The following is a 26,468-nucleotide window of genomic DNA, read 5'->3' as shown; positions in this document are numbered from 1 at the left end:
AAGAGGATGAGAACAGATAAATGGCCTCTGTCTGCATTTACCCGCAAGTCATTTACTACTTTAACGAGTGCAGTTTCTGTGCTGTGATTTGTTCTAAAACCTGACTGAAATTTATCAAGAATAGCATGTTTATTGAGGTGCTCATTTAACTGCATAATGACTGCCTTCTCTAGAATTTTACTTAAGAAAGGCAGGTTAGAGATGGGTCTATAATTTTCAAGAGAAGAGGGGTCGAGATTATTTTTCTTAAGTAGGGGTTTAACTACCGCAGTCTTAAGACAGTCTGGGAAGACCCCCGTATCTAATGACGAATTTACTATGTCAAGAACATTATCAATAAGCACACCCGATACTTCTTTGAAAAAATTTGTTGGTATTGGGTCAAGGGCACAGGTGGATGGTTTCATTTGAGAAATTATTTTATGCAAATCAGGTAAATCTATCCTAGTGAAAGACTCTAATTTATTTATTATGGAGTACTGGGGTTTCGGGGATCCTTAGTGTTGGGGAGATATACTATGTTATTTCTAATATCATTCATTTTTTGATTGAAAAATACAGCGATAGCCTCACAGGTTTTACTGGAAGTACTTAGGAGGCATTCCTTTGAGTTACCTGGGTTTAACAGATGATCAATTGTCGAAAAATAAGACTCTGGGATTACTAGCATTGTTATTTATAAGCTTAGAGAAATAGCAGCGCCTCTCAAGACGGACTGTGTTATTGTATTCTGTTATTTTAACTTTTAATATCTCATAGTCAATAGTTAGTTTAGTCTTCCTCCATTTACGCTCAGCTCTACGGCATGTTCTCTTTAAATCAGACACTCTTTGGGTCTTCCAAGGTATAACAATGCTAGAAGATTTTTTAACTGTCTTTTCAGGTGCAACTATGTCAACAGCAGCCCTCACTTTAGTATTAAATCTTTCCACCTTACTATTTACATTCTCCTCGCTATTATAGTTGGCACTATAAACGGACTGATTGGTTAGAATGTTTGTAAGTTTTAAAGTTGCTGATGAGTCAAAGAAGCGTTTTTTAACAATATGCTTCTCATGAGTGTTTTCTATCATTATTCCTATATTAAAAAGTAGAAGAAAATGGTCTGAAAGACCCGTATCAATGACCTGCTTTATATCAACTTTTAGTCCTTTAGTAATTACTAAGTCTAACGTATGACCTGCTTTATGTGTAGGCTGATTAACGAGCTGTCTCAAATCAAAAGAGTCCAGGAGGTTCATAAATTCTTTTACTTTTTGGTCACATTGATTATCTACATGAAAATTAAAGTCGCCGACTATTAAGAGTGCGTCATAGTTCGTAATTAAGATTGACATCAAGTCAGAGAATTCCTCAAAGAAAGACGCGTTGAATTTAGGAGGTCTATACACGGATAATACTAGAACGTGAGAAACTCCCTGAATAACAATGGCGAGATACTCAAAAGACTTGAACTTACCAAAACTGATATTTTTACATTTTAACCGGCTAGAGTAAATGTTTGCTAGCCCTCCACCTCTCTTTCCTTGGCGATCAGCACGAGTAAAACTGTAATCCGGAGGCGCAGATTCGATTAAAACAGCTGCGCCATCTGAGCTAAGCCACGTTTCACTTAGTGCAATAAAATCTATTTTTTTTTCACTAATAATGTCGTTGATAAAAAACGTCTTGTTAGTTAAAGCTCTAATATTTAATAGTGCCATATTCAATGTTTCGGAGGAGCAGAGATGAATACTATGTGCGTTATTGATATAGGGAACAGGAATTAAGTTATTTTTATTAGCGCCGCTCTGTGTGTATTTTTTATTTAATCTATGATCTGTTTTTACAGTTTTAATACATTGTTCATCTAAAGAAACTTGTGTAACCACACGGTGATATCTGCGGTCAGATTTACTCAAACTGTATTTAAATAAAAGATGCATGGCAACAATAGTAATGATAATGTTCAACAACTTTCCTGACGTGTTGGATTTAATAAAAATAAGAAAATACTAAATGTTTCTGTTTGGAGCAGACGCGCAGCATGCATGAAGTATCTTGCTGAACTCGCAAGAAACAACTTCAGAAAACTATAATAAAACTTCACTTTCAAAAAGTACAACTACATTTTTTATGAGTGAACTGCTCTCAAACTGTAGCTATATAACAAATGGACAGTAAAAATGGTACTAATAATGCGCAATTACTTACCTTTATTCAGTGGTATCCTGAAATGACGGACAAGAGCAAAACACAGTTCTGCGCATGCGCATTAGCCCACAGTATGCCATTCTGAAAAGTATGCTGAAATGTCAGAACGACGGTCCACTGTAGAGCCCACTCCCTCATAGCAGGCCCACTTACTCTTACAAGGATTAGGGGATTAGGCTCGGTCATGAAGGGATGGTCTGGAAGGGTTGGTACAATGCGTAACACACCAGGTGGTTGACAGTGATGTAAATAGAATTTAATGGGCCCTAGTGCACAAAAAAAAATCGTATACTCCGATATGGGGATGGATATTTGAGAAGTAAACCCGGGCAGGGTACCAACCTACCGCAGGATTTGTTTTTCCTTTACAAAGATATCATGCAAATCATTTGAAGCCTAAAACGTATAATTTTCAGTCTGTCACATTTTCTATTAAGTTTTATTAAATCAAAACACACCGATCTGTAAATTGGTACAAGCTAGATGGAGAACTGCTGGCTGCTTTGTCATGTACATGTTATTGCTAATAAAGTGCCATTAAAACACTGAATGCAGCAGTTTAAGATTAAAATAAGCAATTAAGGGTGGGGAACCTTAACATGCGAGACCAGTAAAATGAGGCATGAAAATGTCACTTAAGCAATAAGGGCTTCATCAGCAATAACACTGGTCTACAAAAAAATATTTTTTGTTTGCTTCTGGGAATGTCAGAGCAGCTCTTTTAAGTTTTTTACACTGATTTCATATATGAGATCAGAATTAAGCTAGCACATCAGGATTTTGAAATACACGTTCAAAAGTGGCAAAACATCAATAATATCAATCTACAGTGCATCACTTTTTCCACATTTTGTTATGTTACAGTCTTATTCCAAAATGGATTAAATTCATTTTTTTCCTCACAATTCTACACACAACACCCCATAATGACAACATGAAAAAAGTTTACTTGAGGTTTTTGCAAATTTATTAAAAATAACAAAACTGAGAAATCCCATGTCCATAAGTATTCACAGCCTTTGCTCAATACTTTGTCGATGCCCCTTTGGCAGCAATTACAGCCTCAAGTCTTGTTGAATATGATGCCACAAGCTTGGCACACCTATCCTTGGCCAGTTTCGCCCATTCCTCTTTGCACCACCTCTCAAGCTCCATCAGGTTGGATTGGAAGTGTCGGTGCACAGCCATTTTAAGATCTCTCCAGAGATGTTCAATCAGATTCAAGTCTGGGCTCTGGCTGGGCCACTCAAGGACATTCACAGAGTTGTCCTGAAGCCACTCCTTTGATATCTTGGCTGTGTGCTTAGGGTTGTTGTCCTGCTGAAAGATGAACCATCGCCCCAGTCTGAGGTCAAGAGCGCTCTGGAGCAGGTTTTCATCCAGGATGTCTCTGTACATTGCTGCAGTCATCTTTCCCTTTATCCTGACTAGTCTACCAGTTCCCCACAGCATGATGCTGCCACCACAATGCTTCACTGTAGGGATGGTATTGGCCTGGTGATGAGCGGTGCCTGGTTTCCTCCAAACGTGACGCCTGGCATTCACACCAAAGAGTTCAATCTTTGTCTCATCAGACCAGAGAATTTTCTTTCTCATGGTCTGAGAGTCCTTCAGGTGCCTTTTGGCAAACTCCAGATGGGCTGCCATGTGCCTTTTACTAAGGAGTGGCTTCCGTCTGGCCACTCTACCATACAGGCCTGATTGGTGGATTGCTGCAGAGATGGTTGTCCTTCTGGAAGGTTCTCCTCTCTCCACAGAGGACCTCTGACAGAGTGACCATCAGGTTCTTGGTCACCTCCCTGACTAAGGCCCTTCTCCCCCAGTCGCTCAGTTTAGATGGCCGGCCAGCTCTAGAAAGAGTCCTGGTGGTTTTGAACTTCTTCCACTTACGGGTGATGGAGGCCACTGTGCTCATTGGGACCTTCAAAGCAGCAGAAATTTTTCTGTAACCTTCCCCAGATTTGTGCCTCGAGACAATCCTGTCTTGGAGGTCTACAGACAATTCCTTTGACTTCATGCTTGGTTTGTGCTCTGACATGAACTGTCAACTGTGGGACCTTCTATAGACAGGTGTGTGCCTTTCCAAATCATGTCCAGTCAACTGAATTTACCACACGTGGACTCCAATGAAGCTGCAGAAACATCTCAAGGATGATCAGGGGAAACAGGATGCACCTGAGCTCAATTTGGAGCTTCATGGCAAAGGCTGTGAATACTTATGTACATGGGATTTCTCAGTTTTATTATTTTTAATAAATTTGCAAAAACCTCAAGTAAACTTTTTTCACGTTGTCATTATGGGGTGTTGTGTGTAGAACTCTGAGGAAAAAAATGAATTTAATCCATTTTGGAATAAGGCTGTAACATAACAAAAGGTGGAAAAAGTGATGCGATGGGAATACTATCCGGATGCAGTGTATCAACACGATATCTGGAGTTTAGACTCTGTCCCACCAAAATTGTTTTGATGTGTTTATTCTAAAAGCAAACCAGAAGACGATACCAGAGACACATTAAAGTATATTTGTCAATTTACCTCAATATAAAAGTGAGGTCAGTGTGCCCAAAAAATGTTGCAGGCCCTCGCTTTTGCGCTTGTACTGCACACCCGTCTCTCTTTGCATGAACCAACAGTAGTCACCCATCATGCTCGGAGTGAATTTTCCCCCCCCGATTATCGGTTTTCCATCACCTTTTATATCTTGATGAAATCTTTCCCCACACTCATCTCTGACATCGCTTAGATTTGGTGGAAAACAGTCGAGATGAGAATGTAAAAAATGCGTCTTCAGTGACATTTGAGCTCCCGTAAGCTGATTTACTTTCAGCAGGTTCTCCACAAGCTCAGTATAATTCTCTGCTCTGTGACTGTCAAGAAAATTCTGGGCAACCTGCACAAATGAGGCTGCCGATTCAGTGGGCTTCAGTTTCCTTTTGAACTCGTCGTCAAGCATCAGTTCATGGATTTCAGGGCCAACAACAACACCTCCCTTAATTTTGGCTTCACTTTTCTTCTCGAGACCAAACATTTCTTAAATGCTGAAACACATCGCCTTTACTGTCCAGTCACCCTAGTTGTCAAAGACCTGGAACATCAGAACTAAAAAAATGGGACATGCTGCTGGACGAAAACATTTTTCAGATTTGGAGTCAGTAAGTGAAATTTGTTAAAGTACAGATGAAAGAATCCCAGTAGCAAAATGCTTGTTGACCAGTGGAATTGACATCTCATTAACAACCAACAACCTGCAGCCACAGCGGACCTCCAGGACTGACATTGCCCACCCCTGGGTTACGTCACCCACCACCATCTCAGGAAAAGCTGAGGAGAGTCCACGTGATTAGAAATAATCAAAATAAAAGAATTTCACTAAAGCCAAGAATGACCCAACACTTTGACTTCACAGACTTTTGTCATAACGCGTGGCCATTTTAAAAACCACTGCCCGGCTTTCACATCCTTTATGTGAGATCCAGATATCACATTACATAAAGTTTTTGTGAAGCAGCCACAAGTTGAATAGAAAATGTCTCCAGGTGATGGGGGGGCCGCCGCTCTGTAGTCTCAATAAAACGCAGTCAGCATTTAACTAGCACTTTATTTTGGTTTTCACAGATACTGTGCGTTTTCAGTTTCATTTCACAAAATGTTTCATTACTACGTTCAAATCTTCTTGCAAATGCAAGCACAACATATTTCATTTTCCTTCACAGAGGACTACCCTGCTAAAATCCCAAATGCACATCAGAAGGGAAGTACTTTAGTATTGACAGGTGACAGAGGGCTGAAATACAGAGTCTGATTTCACATAAATTACGGGTGTAAATTCCAGAGGAACACATGGAACTGGACCTCCTATGTGATAAGGAATATCAGACAGCAAAGCAAACGTCTGATGGTTCTGTGCAGTACAACAGGTTTCCAAGTCAAGCATTTTTACCATACAAGATGCTTTAGAATCATCACATCTCACCAAAAAGGATTCCTCCGAGATTCACACGACCACGTGGCGCATTTCCAAAAGATTAGGATTCTCTGCTTATGCAATTCATGGCAGGCCCCTACTGCGTATTATCATAATGCAATGAAGTGAAGCAGGATTAGTCGAGCATACTTACGCCAATCTTTGTGAGCTACCTACTGCTTTACTTTAGCAAGCTCCTCATGACACCGAGAGAAGAGCCTCTGTACCCGGTGCCAAAGTGATTCCAGTGGTTCAGATAATGAAAGAGCTGATAAAACTTCAGGCGTTTATCAAACCCAGGAGCCTTGGGAATCACCTTGTGGTAGGCAGAGTAAAAAGAACCGCTAAAGCCGCCAAACATCCCAGCAATAGCCAGTTCAAACTCAGAGTGACCATAGAAGGAAGCTGGGTCAAAAATGATGGGACCGGCTTCATTTTCAGCAACATTGCCTCCCCACAGGTCACCATGCAGCAAGGCTGGAACGACTTCCACATCTTGGAACAATTCGGGGATTCTGAGCTGTAGAACAGAAGATAAATAAGAATTCAGAAAGCACTTTTAAAGAAAAAAAAACAATCTACAGTGCTGTGAAAAAGTATTTGCCCCCTTCCTGATATCACCACTTTTTCTATCTTTGTCACAATGAATGGCTTCAGATCTTTAGACAAAAGCAAAGGGGACAGGAGTAAAGATCTCGCACCAGGTCTACATCTCTACTTAATATACTTAAGTCATAAAGTTATTCACCACCTGTATCGATTGTCCTCTTAGTTGCTTACTCAAACAGATGACCAAAGTTCATCGTTTCCATTAGATTGACATCATCACAGCAATGTGTTTCTAGGAAAAACAGTAGGCCTCCATCAAAGGAAATTCCAGATATACAATTTATTTTTGTAGAGCCAAAAAAAATCACACAAGAAGTGACACAATGGGTTTAACAGGCCCTGCCTTTTGACAGCCAAACGCGCGACTCTATAAGAAGAGAAGCAGAATGACACCTTTTATTGGCTAACTAAACAGATTACAATATGCAAGCTTTTGAGGCAACTCAGGCCCCTTCTTCAGGCAAGATGTAATTGATAATGGCTAACACGGTACAACACCCTAGTACTAAGACGACAAGGAAAGGCAGTTCAAAGAGAGAGACCCCTTTCCTGGTAGGCTGGGTGTGCAGTGGGTGTCAAAAAAAAAAAAAAAAGGGGGTCAATACAATACACAGATATGATGAGGAAGAAAGTGGTTTTAAATTTACCAAAAACAAGAAAGAGTTACAAAGCCATTTCCAGGAAACCACAGCAAGAGCCATAATCTCCAAATTGAGAATATTTGCAACGCTGGGAAATCTTCCCAGGAAAGGCTGTCCTGTCAAAATTACCTCAAGGATACGACGACTCAGAAGAACATTCAAAGAATCGTAGGCCTCTCTAGACTAAAGCTAAGGTCGGCGTTCATAACTAAATGATAAGAATAATATTGGAGTGTTGCAATTCATCTCTTAAAGCTACCAAAGTGGTGAGAGGCCTTCAAAAACAGCCAGGACAGTAGGCGGGAATCTCAGCAGCCTTCCCCGAGGATGTGCACCACAAGGCAGCCTGACTTCCACAAGAACGGCCATCTTCAGCCTACACCAGGCCAAAATGAGCTTCAAAATCAAAGTTGGAAAAATATACGTCCCAAAAACTGCCATCAACCCCTGCCTTGTACAGAGCAGGGCAACGTTGAAAATGACAAATTGATTTATTGGCAGAACAGATAGTTCTCAGGTGCAAAAAGGACACGACGAACGGGCAATCCAAAGCAAACGAAAGTCCACAAGATGATCCAAGCTAAAAAAAAAAACAGTCGAGGGCCAGAAGTCCAAAGAAAATCTACTCACAAATCCCACCAGAGTGCAGTGCCTCAGGGCCTGAAAGATCTGCCATTACTCAAGGAGTCACACATTCAACACTTCACCAGAATATTCTTAGAGAGAGAGAGAATGTGTGATCTGAAACATAATGGGGGGCTAAGTAGCAGGACAATGAGCCAAAACAGAAAAGCACCTTTACAACTGAATGGCACAGAAGAGACGAGATGAAAGTTTTTGCAGTGTCCTAATCAAAGTCCTGTGGCAGGGCCTGAAACGAGCAGTTCTCACGCGCACGATTACAAAAGTACTTCAATTAAAGCAGTTCTGTAGAGCATGATGGGACAGAGTGATGTCAAATTCTAGGAAGCAGTTAGTTGTGATTATTATTGATAAAGGTGCTGCAGTCATGCACTGCAACAATGGGGGCAAACACGTGTTCATATGAATGAGACGGGGGGTAAGCTTGTACCTTGAATATAGTTATAATTTAAATAAAATAAATACTGTATGTTCACTCAGATTCCCTCTCTAATATTTATTTTTTTTGTCTGAAGGTCTGCGGCCACTCATTGTGTCAAGTCAAGTTGGGGAGCCTGCACTGGTACAGCGCGTTGCCGCACCCACCACACGACGAAACAACTCGGGATCCCGGTTGGCAACCCCCCAGGCAGACACGCGGTCCAGTCCCACCCTCCGGAAATGACCCTCTATCTGCCGCAGCCAGGTGTTACGTGGGCGACCCCTTGGCCTGGTCCAGCCACTCGGGTCTCCAACAATGAGGATCTTATGAGCCGGATCACCCTCTGGGAAACGTGCCACATGGCCGCAGTGCCGTAACTGATGCTCCCTCACAATGCAGGTCATGTGCCTCAGTCGGGACTCCATGAGCGACACAAAGTCAAACCAGCAGGACCCAAGGATTTTCCGGAGAGACACACATGAAGGAGTCCAGTCTTCGTCTCAGGTCACTGGATTGCGTCCATGTCTCACAAACAGAAAGCACCAGGACTCTAAAGACTTGGACCTTCGTCCTTTTGCATAGATATCGGGAGCACCACACCCCCCTTTCCAGCGACAGGGAGAGTCACCAGAAACATGAATGTCACTGCTAGGTAAGTAAACCGCTCGAGGAGGTCGACACTCTCCGCAGACAGACACACTGCTGATGGCCGTGCCCATGATGTCATTAAAGGCCTGGCTCTTTGGTTTTTATCGGGGCCCTCACAAGCCCAGACACTTACACTCCTCACTCAGTCTCCTGAGCGCCACGATCGGAGCCTCCATTGACTCCATGAAGATCACAGCATCGTAAAAATCGGTGAATATCTTTTTTCACCAACAGATACCCCACAGCTGCTGGACCCCACCACTCTGCCAAACACCCTGTCCATACAAGCATTGAACAGAGTAGAAGCAGAACACACTGCTGACGGACCCCAGAATCATCTGGGAAAAAACGCAGAGGTCCTGCCTCCACTCTGCACAGCACTCACAGTACCAGTGGACAGGCCAGCCATGATATCCAGCAACCTTGAGGGGATCCCGCAAACCCTCAGGATGTCCCACTGGGCCACGGCTCGATCAACTGAGTCGTGTATAGTGTATCATGTAAAGAAGACTACAAAGAGCTGCAAATGCTCAAGAGGAGAATTAACACTCTGGAACCCACTCAATCCAACTCTGGATTACAGGCCCATCCTGGTAGGAGCCCACCTCCTCACGTTCACACCACTCAGGGCCCGTTTACACCTGCTCACTGGGTAAGCAGCTCACTCGCAGGAAGAAGGCAGAATGCAACACTTGCTCCCCAAAATGTCAAATGTGACTGCAGCACACGATGTTCTGCTAATAAAAACTTGATGGGAATAGGAATTCAACGAAACTTCTGGTAAATCAGTTTTAGAAGGAATATTTAAAAATGTTTGTGTTTCTTTAAAATTGTCACAGAAAACCTGAATTAGATGAGAAATATCAACATTGACCTTTTTTTTTTATTTTTGTAAGACCCTCTTCTAGCAGTCAACCAGGACTGACACACTGCATGCTTTGAATAACCATCCACTATCCAACCTGCTATATCCTAACTACAGGGTCACGGGGGGGTCTGCTGGAGCCAATCCCAGCCAACTGTTGGGCGCAAGGCAGGAAACAAACCCCAGGCAGGATGCCAGCCCACCACAGGGTACACACACACACCACAATTTAGATTCGCCAATACACCTCACCTGCATGTCTTTGGACTGTGGGAGGAAACCCACGCTGACACGGGGAGAACATACAGACTCCACACAGGGAGGACCCGAGAAGCGAACCCAGACGGGCCTCCTAACTGCGAGGCATTTGACTTATCACTTCTGCCAAAATGTACCGGTCATGTTTGCCGAGGGTACATTTACATGTTGGGTACTCCGCAAAGAGCGAGAGATGCAGACTCCTGGTTTAGGTGACCATTCAGATTCACCCCACACTGCTGCCGTATACAGGGAGATGTTCAAGGGTTATTTTAATAAATTGGCAGAAAGGCAAATGCTCTATTGATAAATCTAAAACAATAATTGTTTCATTTGTGAACACAGAAAACTTAAAATTTTAATAACATTCAGCCCGATCCTGTTCACATAATTTATTTTCTGCAAAATAACATCATGTCTAGTTCTGATGGTCCCGAATGTCCTACTGTCTACCACACTACTTGGTCGCTTACTCCATGTGTCTGTGGTTCTCGGACTTCTCGAACATTTTTGTGATATGTACTCCTAGTGGTCCCTGTGTTCTTTCTGAAGAGCTACATTTTAAAATATCAGCTGGTATCCACTGTACTAATTCCCTTCACAGGTTCAACTCCTCCAGTCTTTCCTCACAGATCATACCTCGCAGTCCTATTGGTTGCACTTTTTCTAGAGCTGCTGTATCACTTTAGAAACACCGAGACCGGTGAAAGATCACCAGAGCCGTATATAGCGTAAAAATAAAATTATTTGTTAGACTTGTAGGATCATTAAACAGCATGCTCATTATTAAAAGCTTTCATTTCTTCAGCCACTTTCTCATTTATTTATTGCAGCAGTCACAGGAAGCCAACTTACTTTGTGTAAATATTGTGGCACTTGGCGGGGTTTGTCGCCCGGCCGGGATGCCCAGGAGGAGCGGAGGAGGGCTTGTGCCTCCTCCAGGACACGAGGGGGCGTCCTCCCTGGTTGCCTTGGGGACCACGGGTACAGAGCTTTGAAGCTCTACTCTGTAGGGGCCCGTGGTCACCGCCAGGGGGTGCCCCGGACCCTAGTACTTCCGCCACACCTGGAAGTGCTTGGGGGGGGGGGGGGGGAAGGGGGGAGAGAGGATTGGGGACACCTGGAGGACTTCCGGGTGTACCGTCAGAGCTTCTGCCACACAGGGGTGTGGCTACGGAGCCCCTCAGGATGCACCTGGAGTCCTTCCAGGGTGAATAAAAGGGGCCGCCTCCCTCCAGTCATGGGCAAGAGGACGAAGCTTGGTGGAGAGGAGTGGAGGCAGACCAGAGACTGAGAGAAGGCATTGTGCATGTGGCCAAGGACTTGGGGGGTGATTGGTGCTGCGGCACTGTGTTTGTGCTCACGATAAGTGTAAATAGTAGTTGTGAATAAACGTGTGTGGTTTAAACATCATGTCTACTTGTCTGTGTCCGGGCAGTTCCCCACAATATCAATATATAGTCTTTAATAAAATAACTTTAGGGTTACGCGACTTCTTTGCATGACCTAAGAATTTTTGCTGCTGTGCTCCACAGGGTTGAACAAGCCTGACAGATACGCTTTAGTTAACCCGTTTTAAAAGTTACCGTATACCTGCAGTTCACTCCAGAGCTCCCTTGCCTGTTGGTCCCCATAGTCCTTCTCAATGAGGTCAAGCTGATGCTGAATGCGATGTTGAGTGAAAAACGCAACCCAGTCACTGTGCCAGTCGTTCACCTAGGAAATCGGAGAGCAGATTTACAAAGCATGTAAAAAGTATGTTCACATACCATCCAGACAACTCAAACATCTTTATATCTCTCTGTTATATACAAAAAGACTTGGGATGAGACGAGACTTGTTCAGAGAGACACTTTCATGTCCCATGAGATGAAACTTTGTGCCAACAGATTTAACCACAACTGGGGCCAGAAATAAAAGACAAAGAGTAGAGGACAAAGTAGAATGTCGTAAAGAATTCAAAAACGTTGGCGCGATACACACGGAGGGCAGGTTAGAGATAATGGAATTAGGAAAATTCGAAAGTCTCAAAAAAAAAAAAAAAAAAAAATGAGAATAAAGATCGCATTAGTGCAAACAAACGGAAAATATTACTCAGTGAAATAACGGAACGGCGAAAAGAGATCGCATAGTGTTTGAGGATGTCTGGGGGAGAAGAGAGACAAGGCAGGGAGACAAAAAGGACATCTGCTGTACAGGCTTTTAAACGTTCGAAGTACCGCATGGCGGCAGCAGCAGCTGATCGAGCAAAGAGGAGGTAAAAAAAACAAACAAGCAACACTATTTCTTTCCCCACTGTATCACCATTTAAGAGGGGCTTTGGACGAGCGGCCGCATCTCCTTGGGGTGCGTTCAGCCTCCCTCTTCACAATGGCGCATAGCGCAGGCGGGTGTTGGCGAGCGAAGCGAGCAGGTGGCAAAGCCCCTAGTGTATGTATACAGTATATAATTAGCCTTCCCCCGTGGCTCCGTCCGTGTAGTAATGAAACAGGACAAACTTTAAATAAAAAAAAAAATCAATAAACAAAAAGATATCGCTAGCTAAGCAGAGGCAAGAAACACTCCAGAACACAGAGGTCAGGCCGACTCAAATAGAGGCTGGCCCTGTACGGCCCCCCCCACTCCCCTCAGCCTGTCTCGGATTAGCGTGAATATCTCGCTCCTGCAAAGAGAAGTGGCAAAATCAAGCAGAATGTTCAAGCAAATTCTAGAAAATAACCCAATCTAAATCCGTTAAGAAGTTCTCTTGTGAAAAGCGGACAGACAGACGCTGGATTTTTGTGTGTGTATGTATATATATTTATTTGCATAGTTTACTGTCAAATAATGTAAAGAGTATGCGATATGTGTTTCGCCCTTATTTGGGCTCATCAGACGTACACACTCTACTGCTCCCCTTGCGGGGATCGAACCTTGGACATCAGTGTCAGAGACGAAGTCCCTTTACGCTGCACCACAGCGTGTAGTTTGTTTATTTGACAGCCTGTAGATCAGAGTAATTAATTCACAGCATTCATAGTCCGAGTCCTGACGTGATTGTATGGGTGGATCCCCGAGAGGGGAGCAGTAGAGTGTGTATGCCTGATGAGCCCCAATAAGGACGAAACACATATCACGTACTCTTTACATTATTTGACAGTAAACTATGCAACATTCCATGATCTGCTTCTCGCAACTGAAGAGGGCCCCATGGCGGATGTTTGCCGAATGGCAGACCAACCACATGTGTTACCTGATACGTAACCACCCCTACAATCAGGTCGGGACTCAGACTACGAATGCAATGAAATATATATATATTAGGCATTGATATATATATTATATTTAATATATTTAATATGAATATAATATTTAATATTAATATATTTATTTTTAATACATTTGCAAAAACCTCAAGTAAACTCTTTTCACGTTGTCATTATGGGGTGTTGTGTGTAGAATTCTGAGGAAAAAAATGAATTTAATCCATTTTGGAATAAGGCTGTAACATAACAAAATGTGGAAAAAGTGATGCGCTGTATCTATCAATGCCAAACTGGCCCGTGTGTATGTACACGTGTCTACACCCTGACTCTGCCTTACATAAGCAAAGATGGACGGATGGAGCATTCTGTATTTGCTCGTGTTAAGGTTTCTAATTTTGTTAGCATTGTTAACTTTAGGGTTTTGGAGTGTTTATTCTTGTATTAGGGTTTCTTGGTTTCTCTTAAATGATTTGCTTTTGATTGGTTAGACTATTGTTGAATTGTCTGGGTACCACTGTACTCGATACGGAGTTTAATAAATTTACCTTACTGAAGAAAGTACTCTTGACCAATGAATGAGGGGAAGAAGCATAACTTCAGTTCAAGAGCTCAGTATTGCAGAAATGCATTTTCAGTTTATGATATGTGAAGATTTTTCCAGAAGTGTCTATTTAATGATATTACCTTTAATTTGTATAGCAGTTTTTAAAGGATATTTTGGCAAAAAAACACACATTTTACGCATATGGCTGGATAATTGGCATGTGATCCCCCCCCCCCCCCCTCCCCTCTCTTCATGGACATTTTTCACGTTGTTCTTCATTATCACCATTGGCTTTATAATTACATCAAACTTTTTTCTCTCCATTCTGCACAAAAACCACGAGATTAAAATGTTTTCTCGGCCATCACTACAAACTACATGAGTTAAGGAACATGTGAATTTCCCATTGGGATTAATAAAGTATCTATCTATCTATCTACAGTGGTGTGAAAAACTATTTGCCCCCTTCCTGATTTCTTATTCTTTTGCATGTTTGTCACACAAAATGTTTCTGATCATCAAACACATTTAACCATTAGTCAAATATAACACAAGTAAACACAAAATGCAGTTTGTAAATGGTGGTTTTTATTATTTAGGGAGAAAAAAAAATCCAAACCTGCATGGCCCTGTGTGAAAAAGTAATTGCCCCCTGAACCTAATAACTGGTTGGGCCACCCTTAGCAGCAATAACTGCAATCAAGCGTTTGCGATAACTTGCAATGAGTCTTTTACAGCGTTCTGGAGAAATTTTGGCCCACTCATCTTTGCAAAATTGTTGTAATTCAGCTTTATTTGAGGGTTTTCTAGCATGAACCGCCTTTTTAAGGTCATGCCATAGCATCTCAATTGGATTCAGGTCAGGACTTTGACTAGGCCACTCCAAAGTCTTCATTTTGTTTTTCTTCAGCCATTCAGAGGTGGATTTGCTGGTGTGTTTTGGGTCATTGTCCTGTTGCAGCACCCAAGATCGCTTCAGCTTGAGTTGACGAACAGATGGCCGGACATTCTCCTTCAGGATTTTTTGGTAGACAGTAGAATTCATGGTTCCATCTATCACAGCAAGCCTTCCAGGTCCTGAAGCAGCAAAACAACCCCAGACCATCACACTACCACCACCATATTTTACTGTTGGTATGATGTTCTTTTTCTGAAATGCTGTGTTCCTTTTACGCCAGATGTAACGGGACATTTGCCTTCCAAAAAGTTCAACTTTTGTCTCATCAGTCCACAAGGTATTTTCCCAAAAGTCTTGGCAATCATTGAGATGTTTCTTAGCAAAATTGAGACGAGCCCTAATGTTCTTTTTGCTTAACAGTGGTTTGCGTCTTGGAAATCTGCCATGCAGGCCGTTTTTGCCCAGTCTCTTTCTTATGGTGGAGTCGTGAACACTGACCTTAATTGAGGCAAGTGAGGCCTGCAGTTCTTTAGACGTTGTCCTGGGGTCTTTTGTGACCTCTCGGATGAGTCGTCTCTGCGCTCTTGGGGTAATTTTGGTCGGCCGGCCACTCCTGGGAAGGTTCACCACTGTTCCATGTTTTTGCCATTTGTGGATAATGGCTCTCACTGTGGTTCGCTGGAGTCCCAAAGCTTTAGAAATGGCTTTATAACCTTTACCAGACTGATAGATCTCAATTACTTCTGTTCTCATTTGTTCCTGAATTTCTTTGGATCTTGGCATGATGTCTAGCTTTTGAGGTGCTTTTGGTCTACTTCTCTGTGTCAGGCAGCTCCTATTTAAGTGATTTCTTGATTGAAACAGGTGTGGCAGTAATCAGGCCTGGGGGTGGCTACGGAAATTGAACTCGGGTGTGATACACCACAGTTAGGTTATTTTTTAACAAGGGGGCAATTACTTTTTCACACAGGGCCATGTAGGTTTGGATTTTTTTTCTCCCTAAATAATAAAAACCATCATTTAAAAACTGCATTTTGTGTTTACTTGTGTTATATTTGACTAATGGTTAAATGTGTTTGATGATCAGAAACATTTTGTGAGACAAACATGCAAAAGAATAAGAAATCAGGAAGGGGGCAAATAGTTTTTCACACCACTGTATAAAAAAATATATAATCATTTGTGGATGGAATATTCCTTTAAAAGCTAAAATGTTAGGCTTCGTTGGGCTTATGGTCTTCTTCCCTTCTTCTGCCCTCAATTCATAACAATGCTTCCTGCAAGAATCTTACTTACAATGGAGCAACACCTGGAATCAGACCACCAGCCCCATTACTAGTATCAGTGGACCCCATCATCAATGTCCTTGTCAGCATTCACACTTACTGAGCTATGCCAACCAACAATATGTTTCACAAAGATCTTTCCATCAAATTCATTTTAAAGACAGTGTGTGTACAGTTTACAACAAAAAGCAGCCTACTGAAGTGCATTCCAACTATCATTTATAAATGTTTACAACTCACCTGGGGAATAAACCCACAGCACGTAACTGTGTGGAACCCAAACTTGTCAGTGTGCTGTAACTGGGACTGTCCCGGGCCTTGCCCTATATTATATATAATTAAAAAAAAATAACTGAAAACACAGATGGACAAATAGATAAACAATATAATTTCTGAATGAATATTTTTTAAAGCATAGTCATCATCACTACTCATTTTTACCAGAGAATGGCGACATTTCATGTTGATTAGCACGGCATCCAGAGAAGTTACCCCCAATATTTCACCACCGGTAATTTTCACCCCTCCACTACTATATTTTGCCCCGGTATTTATGTACATATCTATAATTGCAATTAAAAATTTAATAAACCTTACCCAACATTGAAAATAAAAACAGTTCACTCAGGTAGTGTTCTTCTACGACTCACAGATCAACGTGTTCCACTGAACATAGTGTGCGTGATTGCCTCCATAAAAGGCGAGTATTGTATTTAAAACGTAATCCGTGTTACGTGATGTACGGTTGTACTGGATTTTGCTCGTTTTTTTTTGCCAGCACTACGGTCGTTTCAAGACGTGCGTTTATGGTTTTCGCCGCCTGATTATCGGTGGTGTGTGGCCGTGTTGCAGAACCACCAACACCTCACAGAAAGCACAATATCAAAACTGTTGCGTCACCACTCACCATATCGTTGGGTTACTTTCTCACTGAAAGCGTTATTTTTGCATCGTGACTAAACCTAAAATCAACTTTATAAAATTTCACTATGGCAGAAAAAAAATTGTCAATTAGAGAACTTGTGCTACATTATTCCCAAATATTTACACAGTGTGATGGACGGCCGGCAGCTCATCCCGGCCGCTAGATGGCGTCTTCCCTGCAGCCTAGAGGTGCCCTGGATTCCTGCAGGGCATCATGGAAGATGGAGTTTGGCTTCACTACACTGCTGGGTACCCTGGGGACCACCGTGCGACGCTGTAGGGAGACGAGGGGATTTTTATTTTCCCTATAGCCCGGAAGTACTCCCAAGTCACAGGGACGGCGGAACAGAAGTACTTCCGGGCTGAAGAAAAATACAAGTCTCCATCTGACCCGGAAGTGCTAATGAATCACATGGCCAGAAGGACAGGAGCACTTCCGGGTCGAGGACTATAGAAAGGACTATGGGAGACCCGGAGTTGGGAGGGAGTGTAACAGAGCTGCTGGGAGTGGAAAATTGTGTAATTGTGATTATTGTTTTGGAAAACTGTGGAGATTGCGGTGCTTTGTGCGCTTTACTTAGTGTGTATTGAAATGTGTCCTGAATGTCTGTCTGTTGGGTTTCAAGGGGCAATAGCGACCCCTAGTGTCCACTCATTGATGCTTTAAAAAAACAACAACAAGGTTTGCACAATTTCAGAATTTCACAACTAATTGCCGATAATCCAGGCATTCAGAGAAACAAGAAGTACGCTGCTATTTCTGCTAGAATCAAAGGAATAGCCCAAAATTTTGAAAACTGTAATGTAATTGATTACCTTAAAGGCATTGCATACAACTTTGAGTTCTAATTAATAAATTTTATAAAACTGAAATTATTTTTTGTGAACATTAAAATTACAAAGATATTAATTTAGTACATAATTGTATTTCACGTATGTTTTTTCGCAACGGCATGCGATATTAATTTTTGTAAAATCGTTTGGATTCGTTTAATCGAAATAAACATTTATATATGCTTACAGAGCGTTTCATTTAAGTGATGCACTATTGCTAACTTTATCATTTTGCTACAAAAAATGTTGAAATTAGGAAAGTCAGTTTTGAATGGCGAGAACGATTATTCACTTTATTTTTTCTAGAAACTTCCAACACTCAAAACGTCTGGGTGTGGGTATTAAAAGTTACTGGGGTGGAGGAGAAATGTTGTGGGGGCGAAACACGAGGCGCGAAATTTCCATAAACCGATTAGCGCATACAAATAGAAAGTTCACTGAAATATCGTAGAAACAATGAAATAATGAGAGAAACCGAACACAGGGGAAAAACTGCCATAGAGACAGCAATCAGGAATGGAAATAAATCTCAGGATGCTGGATCAGCGAGTACCAACACTAAAATATGAGCAGTATGCAGAACAAAACCGTCTATTAATAGTGATGGAGAGACTAATCCATTGTGTCATTTCAAAGCCTACACACTTAGTGTACACAGTATGTGTAAAGACCTGCTCAGAGTCACAACACTTCAACAGCTGGTATAAAACAACACAAAATGGTGGACGGCAAATTACAACGTCCACGTCAGCCTGTAAATAAAGAGCAACAACTCCAAGACCAAACAAACAATCTTTCAAATTATTTTACCGACAGTTTGTTCTCCTTTCTGAAGCGTCTGCTTGAGCCTCAGGTTGTGAAGGTGCAGGTCAGCTAGTTGTTCTCCAAGCTTAGCTGAATGTCTGGAAAAGAAACACAGTAACACGTGAGAAAGGCCCTGGCTGCCCTGCATGAATCAGAAAAGCATCCGCACAGTTCTACTTCTATTTTATTCCTAATTTACAATTACCATAAATGTAATTCTCTCTCTTTACTGAAGCACCTCAGATGGTTACTTATGAAGTGGAACCACAAGGCATCCAAATATTAGCAGCACTTCGAGATACCTTGGAGGTCCATAAAACCTCCGCATAAACTTGGAATCCCTCCACTCAGGATTGCCAGCTTTTAGCCTTAAGTCTACTCAGTGGCTGCTTGAGCTCACCTGATGTGTACTTCTGTATCTAACATCTCATATTGTATTTCAAATATATATATATATATATATATATTATATATATAGATAGATATAGATAGATAGATATAGATAGATATAGATAGATAGAGATAGATAGAGATAGATAGAGATAGATAGAGATAGAGATATATAGATAGATAGAGATATAGATAGATAGATAGATAGATAGATAGATAGATAGATAGATAGATAGATAGATAGATAGATAGATAGATAGATAGATAGATAGATAGATAGATAGATAGAGAGAGAGAGAGTTGTATTCTTTGTTTGTCATTTATATTCTAGCGTCAGTAGTCTCTCAGTAGATCTCATTGTGCTGTGTAGACAGGGGATTGGTTGAAAGCTGGCAGCCATTTTGTCAGCGGACAAGTGAAAGTTGTTTTTGGTTCCTCATTCACTTTTCCACTCATGGGTTCGCTCCATGCTCCCACTCAGATTCTGGGAGCTCTGAACCCGACACCGTCGGTAATGTCACTGATGAGCTCGGCAGTGAGGCACAAACAATTAAATAAGGAGATGGTGCAAAAAGTGCCAAGTGCTTTTATTTAAAAACAACAAAGTGTCCAAATTAAAGTGCAGTGCATCAACTCTTTAAATAAATAATCCAATAAAAAAAAAAAAGATGAATCTGTGGAGGTTAAAATTCATTAGAAAAAAAACAAAACAATGGAGGTTAAAACAATGAGGTTAATATAATGGCTGGAAGCCGTCCCTTTAAAAATCAACCCAGTGCCTTCCTACTGGCGACTCCCCTGCTTCTCCCGTCCAGGCTATGCACCCTCCCTGCCGCTGACCTTCTCCTGTAGGTCTGCTTGCTCCCCCAACGACCAGGGCGCTCACACTGGGGGGGTTCGTTTCCCCCAAGTCCTGACTCCCGCTGCCCTTACGTGGCGAGCCATCCTCCTTCTGGTCACTCCCGCTCTTCATAACATAACTCAATCGACTGCCGGCCAAACACCCAGGCTCACCGTTCAGCTGCCCTCGCTCATTCGCTCTCTCCTGCACCAGCTTCTCTCTCCCCGAGTCCTGCCTTCTTCCTCACTCATAACCTCCATTTTTATTTTCATTCTCCCCCTAACCGCCTCACGCTTCTCTTTATCACGAGGACGTGGATCAGATGTGGCAATCGGCAGCTCCTGGCAACAATTACAGATGTGGACGACTCCTCACCTGTGCACTTAAGCGAGGACCACCCGCATCATGAATTCCCCAGGAACCTCTTTTCCGGCCACACTATCACGTCCCCATTCTAAGCTGCGATTATTTATTTAAAAAGCGGCCTTCTTGACATGAGCTGTGGACCCGCTGCACCACACACTACTCTAGTGAAATCATTAGCCTTGAGGGGTGCTGTGCTGTATGTTACACACTTTGTATAACTTTCATTCATTTACTTAGTTTTTACTAAAGGAGACCTGTCAGGTACGAAGTTCATTGCACTGAGTGAGTACACATTACAGTCATCTCGACCTGCCGAAGCTCTGCTGAGGACGACATGATGTGCTGCTGGCAGAAATCTGAGCAACAACACACTGTACAGCATTCACAGGGCTGACACTCAAGGTACATGAAGTTGCAGCATTAACAGACAGCTGCCTCATAAAATGTGCAGACGAATATTAACCATCAAGTTTGTCTCCCACTAACAGAAAACAAAGAATGAGCCGGGTGACAGGTGTAAAGCGAGATGAGATGCCATTGTATTTCAAGATTTATTTAAACTCCGATACCTATGAAGACTCCTCATGTCCAAATGCTCCATGACAAATGCGGCTCCTCCAGGAGAGACGTCAATCACTTTAATGGGTTTGGGCACCTTGACTGTGTTGGTTTTCAATATGGCATCTAGACTTGCCAGCTCACCATCAAACATTTTGCGTGCCTTCAAAAACAAAAATATATAAAATTTATGGAAGATGGAAAAACAAACACACACTCTACAGGAACTCTACATATCATTTATGAGGAAAGCACATTAATGTTGGCGGTAGCATGTTTAATAAATCAGGTCATGCTATCCATACACCATACAAGTGCAAGACAAGTGATGAACGATATTAGACTACAAATAAATACACAATAATAGGTAAGTGAATAGACATAATATTATGACATACACAGAATGCAATGAAATCCTTACTTGCACGTCTGACTAATACGTAACAACACATCACCTCGCCTCCAGCGTAATGCAAGAAAGCATTAAAATACAAAACTTCATTCCGCTATGCGCATGGTTTCATTAATTTTCATTAATTAACATGGCTATTCTGACTTAAAGATCATAATCAGAAAAGAAAATTCAGTTAAAGATAGAAAACATAGCAAATGGTCATCAGTGGTTCATTTCTGCCACAAAATGCATTTTATATTAATACTAGACATTATGCCCGTTACAATAACAGAAGTGCATAAACATTAGTAGGAACAGTCTATATTAAATGGCAAGGGTCCTTGACTTCATTCTGTTTCTTGTCCTAATTTTTTTTTGTCAAAAATATTTTTGCAAGAAGCCTAAATAAAATTAAAATAGAAACGTATATGACAATACAGTAAGTATCTATATGTATAATTCACTAAGCCGCCGACAAGTAGCCACCCATGGAAAGCACGCAAGACAGCCACGCCCACCAACTCTAAGACCATTGGATACGACGACAACTCGCAGAGCCATGCCCACCAACTCGGACGCCGCAACTCACCACACCGGGCGTCATTCACGTTCGTCTCTGCTAGACTCCACATGCACCTCTGAGCCACGTTGACTTTTCATTAGTCAACCTCAGTGGAACCTCGGCTCACACACACAGGCAGCGCGCGAGAGAGAAGGCTGGACTCATAAGGTAGGAAGGCAGTTAAGAATGCACTGGGCTTGTTTTTGTTTTCACTTCTGTTTACAGCGATCGGTTCGTAGCGTGCATTGTTGCAATGTTACTTTTCTTGGTGGTTTATTAAATTACGGATTTTTTCAAATGTTCATTTTTTTCCCTGTGCTTTTAAAACTCATTAAAAAAAGTGTTTTTAGCCAGCGGTTGGTAGCGCTATAGCGCAAACTATTGCAGTGTTAGTTTTCTCTGTTGTTCAAGGTTTTTACATTTAGTTTACTATTACGCTGTGCATTCTATGGTTTAATTAACTATATTTGTGCTTAAAAACTTAAAATATATATTTACATACAATTCGTATGGTCTGGAACTGATTAATTGTATTTACATACAATCCTATGGGAGAAATTGCTTCGGTTCACGACTAAATCGGTTTACGACCAGAGTTTTGGAACAAATTAAGGTTCCACTGTATTCTTTTTGGTTATGACGCACGACCGCGTCCAACATCGCAAACTGTTTTACACGCCATGGTCTTAGAGTTGGTGGGCAGGTCTCTGTCAGTTGCTCTTGCGAGTGGGCACATGACCAGGCGGTGTGTATGCTTCGAGTGCGAGGGTGGACGCGACAGGACCATCTAAGAAAAATCATGTCGCGGATGTGAATCGCTGTATGCAGCGTGTAAAACAGTTTGCGAGGGGTATCTCATGGTCTTAGCAGTGTCTATACTTCGATGTGAATCGCTGTATGCAGCGTGTAAAACGCTGTACTGTATGTTGCCCTCTCCAGAGTTACATCTTTTCATTCACCTACAGTCGTATCCTCAAAACCAACCCCATTTGGACAACTGTGTGTTTCAGGAAGTGTTCACCCATCAAAACATAATTATGCGGCGTAGGTTGGCTAGTAATTATTACATTTATCCTCTCCTCTGTGGCTGTTGATTGACGTGTTGTGTCTGTTTGAAGATCTCCCATCCTGCCTCTCTTTATTTTAGCTTGCTGTGGCGTCTCTTACTCTTAAGTATCTTAATCTGTGCTGGTGTGCAGCTGATTATTGTATGTGTGGCGTCTCCCCAGCAACGGATTTTATGTGCGCGAAAATAAATCTAATCTACTTTTAAAAGTCATCCTATTGTAATTTCATGAAAAATCGTAAATTTAGGAAAACCCCTTCAACGACTCACACTTTACCGGGCCAAACTTCTTAATCGCAAATCTGACATCCTCAGAGTGAACACTTGCACAACACACACACTAATCCCACCTCTCTGGGGGAAGCCGGTCTCCACGTCTCAGTACCCTATTGGATTTTTCGTGTGTTATGTTTTAGGTGTTACCTCATTTACCGAAATCCGATTGGATCGGCCACGCGATATTTTATAGGTCCCGCCCTCTCTGTCTTGTGTGACGCGTCAGGCGGCCTTTGAAGCATCTGCTAGAGGCCGGTGACTGCCACTCATTCCGCCCTTCCCTGTAATATGCGTTTAATTTTCTGTCACAACAGTGGCAATCAGCAGAGTCTCCCCAGCAACTGATGTAATGTGTGGCGTGCAGCTGATAATCGTGGCTGTGGCGTCTCACCAGCAGGTACTGTACAGTTCCCCAGCAAGTATTTTAATCTGTGCTGGCGTGCGGCTGATTATTGTACGTGTGGCGTCTCCCCAGCAATGATGTCCTTTATTAAAGAGTGCCCTGCGCATGCGCACTTCAGAAGACGCACGCAGGGATTTTATTAAGGAGGTTGTTATTAATTATGTTTCAAACTCATCGGCTGAACAGTTGGCATTTGCATCAACCATTAGACAAGTCTAAATTTGCTCATTTCTATATACAATTAGCTCCATTTACCGAACAGAATAATTTTTAAACCGTTTGATATGCCTTGCCCTCCTGTACCCTCGGTATCTCTGTGTCTCTTCACCCGTCTCGCCTGGTGCTTCCTCTCTTGATTGTTTTCCCACAAAGCCTCAGAGGCGCCTTCCTCACTTTCTGTCCGCTTTTTGAATAGTGCCAATGGTAGAGGGGGTCCCCATTACCCCTATGTTCTGAGAACATCACTCGTATTCTTACAAAAACTTCTCATCTTTGAAGGCAACGCAAGTTGCACCTTCTTATTATTTAGCAACCCAATGTCACTCTAAGTTATTTGGTTTGTTCTCATTGAAATGCTTGGTTTTAACTTTGCTTGTAAAAATAAAAAATATACTTGCCACAATCAGGATCTTACCTCCATGCCACTAAAGTATTGTGTCTTTATTCCCACCACTGAGCCACCATGGTCAAATTGACCAATCAGATTGCTCAGAGGGCCCACACACACACACGGTGGCATCCTTTAAAAACGATTTGCTCTCTCTCGCCCTCCATGGACTTTCAGTGTCCTTCTTCTGTATTCGCACGAGTCTGAATGTCTTCACCGGCGATCCCGTTCTCTAGCACGTTCCTGTACAGCCGCCTTCTCAGAATCCCATTTCCTTCAAAGCGCCTTCCTCACTTTTTGTTTTATACTTGCTGTCTTGGTGTGCCCGGGTCCTCCCTGCGTGGAGTTTGCATGTTCTCCATGTGTCTCCCACAGTCCAAAGTCATGCAGGTTAGGTGTGTTGGCGATCCTAAATTGTCCCGTGTGTGTGTGTGCCCTGCCCAGGATTTGTTCCTGCCTTGCGCCCTGTGTTGGCTGGGATTGGCTCCAGCAGACCCCCCATGACCCTGTGTTAGGATATAGCGGGATGGAGAACGGATGGATGGAGGTCTCTGTGTGCTTTTACACCTCTCTCCGGCATCTCACACTCGCACATCATCTTTCATTGTGTCACCAAAGCCAAACTGACCAGATTGCTCCGAGGGACTGGACACACAGACCTTAGTATTTTATTAGATTGACCAGGGGTCGCCAACTCCGGTCTTGGAGAACCACCAAAAGAGGGAAATTTCGTTTGTCAGCAGGGACCATGACATAATATTAAAAACACAGCAAAAGGAACACGGCCATCAAACATAGATTTAGTACAAATAAGTTTAATATGGCAATCAAGACTTATGGTGACATTAGATCAAACGCAACTATCTGCCTACTCAGGAGTCACCAACTCCAGGCCTGGAGGACCACCGTGGCTGCAGGTTTTCATTCGGACCCTTTTCTTAATGAGCGACCCGTTTTTGCTGCTAATTAATTGATTTGCTCTTGAAGACTCAGACCCCTTGTTTCTTTTTCCTTAATTAGCAGCCAAACAATAATGAGATTCAAAATGTGCCAAGACAACTGGTGTCCATCACACAATATCTGAAAATAAAGAAAGATGAAGGTCTCAGGAATTCTGATCTGCTCAGGTCCCCATAACATTACAGAAATGTCTGCTAATGCACCACGAGAGCAGCAACAAGCCACAGAATTAAAGAACGACTTCAATTAACAACAAGAATCGGCACCTCATTAAGCAGCTGGTTGGAGTGAAATTGGTTGGAGTTTGAGGCCCTGACTTATGTGAGGTGAGTGAGCCAAAAAAAGACCACCTTTCATTTCTATTTGGGTGCCATTTAAGGAAAGAAATGAAGAAATTCAGGGGTACAAATCTTAAAGCAATTTGATTAAAATGAATTCACAAGAAGTTAATTAGCAGCACAAACAGGGCACTCGTTACAAAAAGGCTTAGAATGAAACCCACCAGCCACCCTGGTCCTCCAGGAGTGGAGTTGACGACCCCTGAGATAGACAGATAGCGGTGTTTGATCAAATGTCACCATAAGTGTTAATTGCCATATTAAATGTATTTGTACTAAATCTAAGTGTACTAAATGATGGCCGTGTTACTTTTGATGCATTTTTAATATTAAGTCGTGGTCCCCGCTGACAAACGAAATTTCCTTCTTCTGACAATAAAACTGAACTGAACCTGCACGTTTATGGGATGGAGGAGACAACAGGAAAACAAGAATAGGTGAGCCGGAGAACGGGAACATAAGGAGACGGAGCCGCGCAGACCGAAGGTGCTTTAGTCCGCAGAGTTGTTAAAAACAAAAGGCGCACTGACATAAAACATATAACCATCCTGAAATAACACAGCCGGTTGCTTTCTTTCCACACAGTAGTCCTAACAAAGGAAAGGGGGAGAGGTGGGATTCATCGGTGTAGCAAACCAACATTACATACAAACGAAACCCAGCAAACTCGAGCCAACTATGCAGAGCATGAAGGCCGATTCGCTAAATAGCAAAAACGCCAACCTCATTCTTATGGTTGATTTTCACGAACACTCGCCCGTGGTCGGTCTCGTAGGTTTGTCCCTCGCTGATGCACCCACCCCCTGCATGCCCCGTAGTCTTCAGGGTAGAGGTGTTTAACTCCTTCTTCAATAAGCTCTCCATCCCTCATTTCATACAGATCTACTACTTATAACCAAAGGTACGTGCGCATTCCCCATGAGCAACTGG

The 26,468-nt window shown here is 42.4% G+C and overlaps 1 protein-coding gene across 1 annotated transcript; it reads right to left on the bottom strand.

The window, feature by feature from the left end:
• Positions 1-5,772: 5,772 nt before the first annotated feature.
• fn3krp (fructosamine 3 kinase related protein) lies at positions 5,773-26,468 on the bottom strand. The gene is made up of 6 exons (XM_051918952.1): positions 26,262-26,468; positions 20,944-21,095; positions 18,784-18,875; positions 16,456-16,538; positions 11,836-11,958; positions 5,773-6,678 (listed from the first exon to the last, which is right to left on the bottom strand). The coding sequence occupies exons 1-6, from the start codon at positions 26,400-26,402 to the stop codon at positions 6,340-6,342; spliced, it is 930 nt and encodes a 309-aa protein (XP_051774912.1). The 5' UTR covers positions 26,403-26,468; the 3' UTR covers positions 5,773-6,339.

This window comes from Erpetoichthys calabaricus, chromosome 14, assembly GCF_900747795.2.
Source record: "Erpetoichthys calabaricus chromosome 14, fErpCal1.3, whole genome shotgun sequence".
Taxonomy (NCBI): Eukaryota; Metazoa; Chordata; class Cladistia; order Polypteriformes; family Polypteridae; genus Erpetoichthys; species Erpetoichthys calabaricus.
Note: the sequence above shows the minus strand (reverse complement) of the source record. Positions and strands in the feature narration are given on the sequence as shown.

Coding starts and splice junctions, on each gene's coding strand:
- fn3krp (XM_051918952.1), bottom strand. CDS start 26,402: ATGGAGAGCTTATTGAAGAAGGAGTTAAACACCTCTACCCTGAAGACT. Junction 18,876..20,943: donor GACATGAGGAGTCTTCATAG/GTATCGGAGTTT, acceptor TTTCTTTTCCAG/ACATTCAGCTAAGCTTGGAG. Junction 6,679..11,835: donor AGCTCTGGAGTGAACTGCAG/GTATACGGTAAC, acceptor TCTGTTCTACAG/CTCAGAATCCCCGAATTGTT.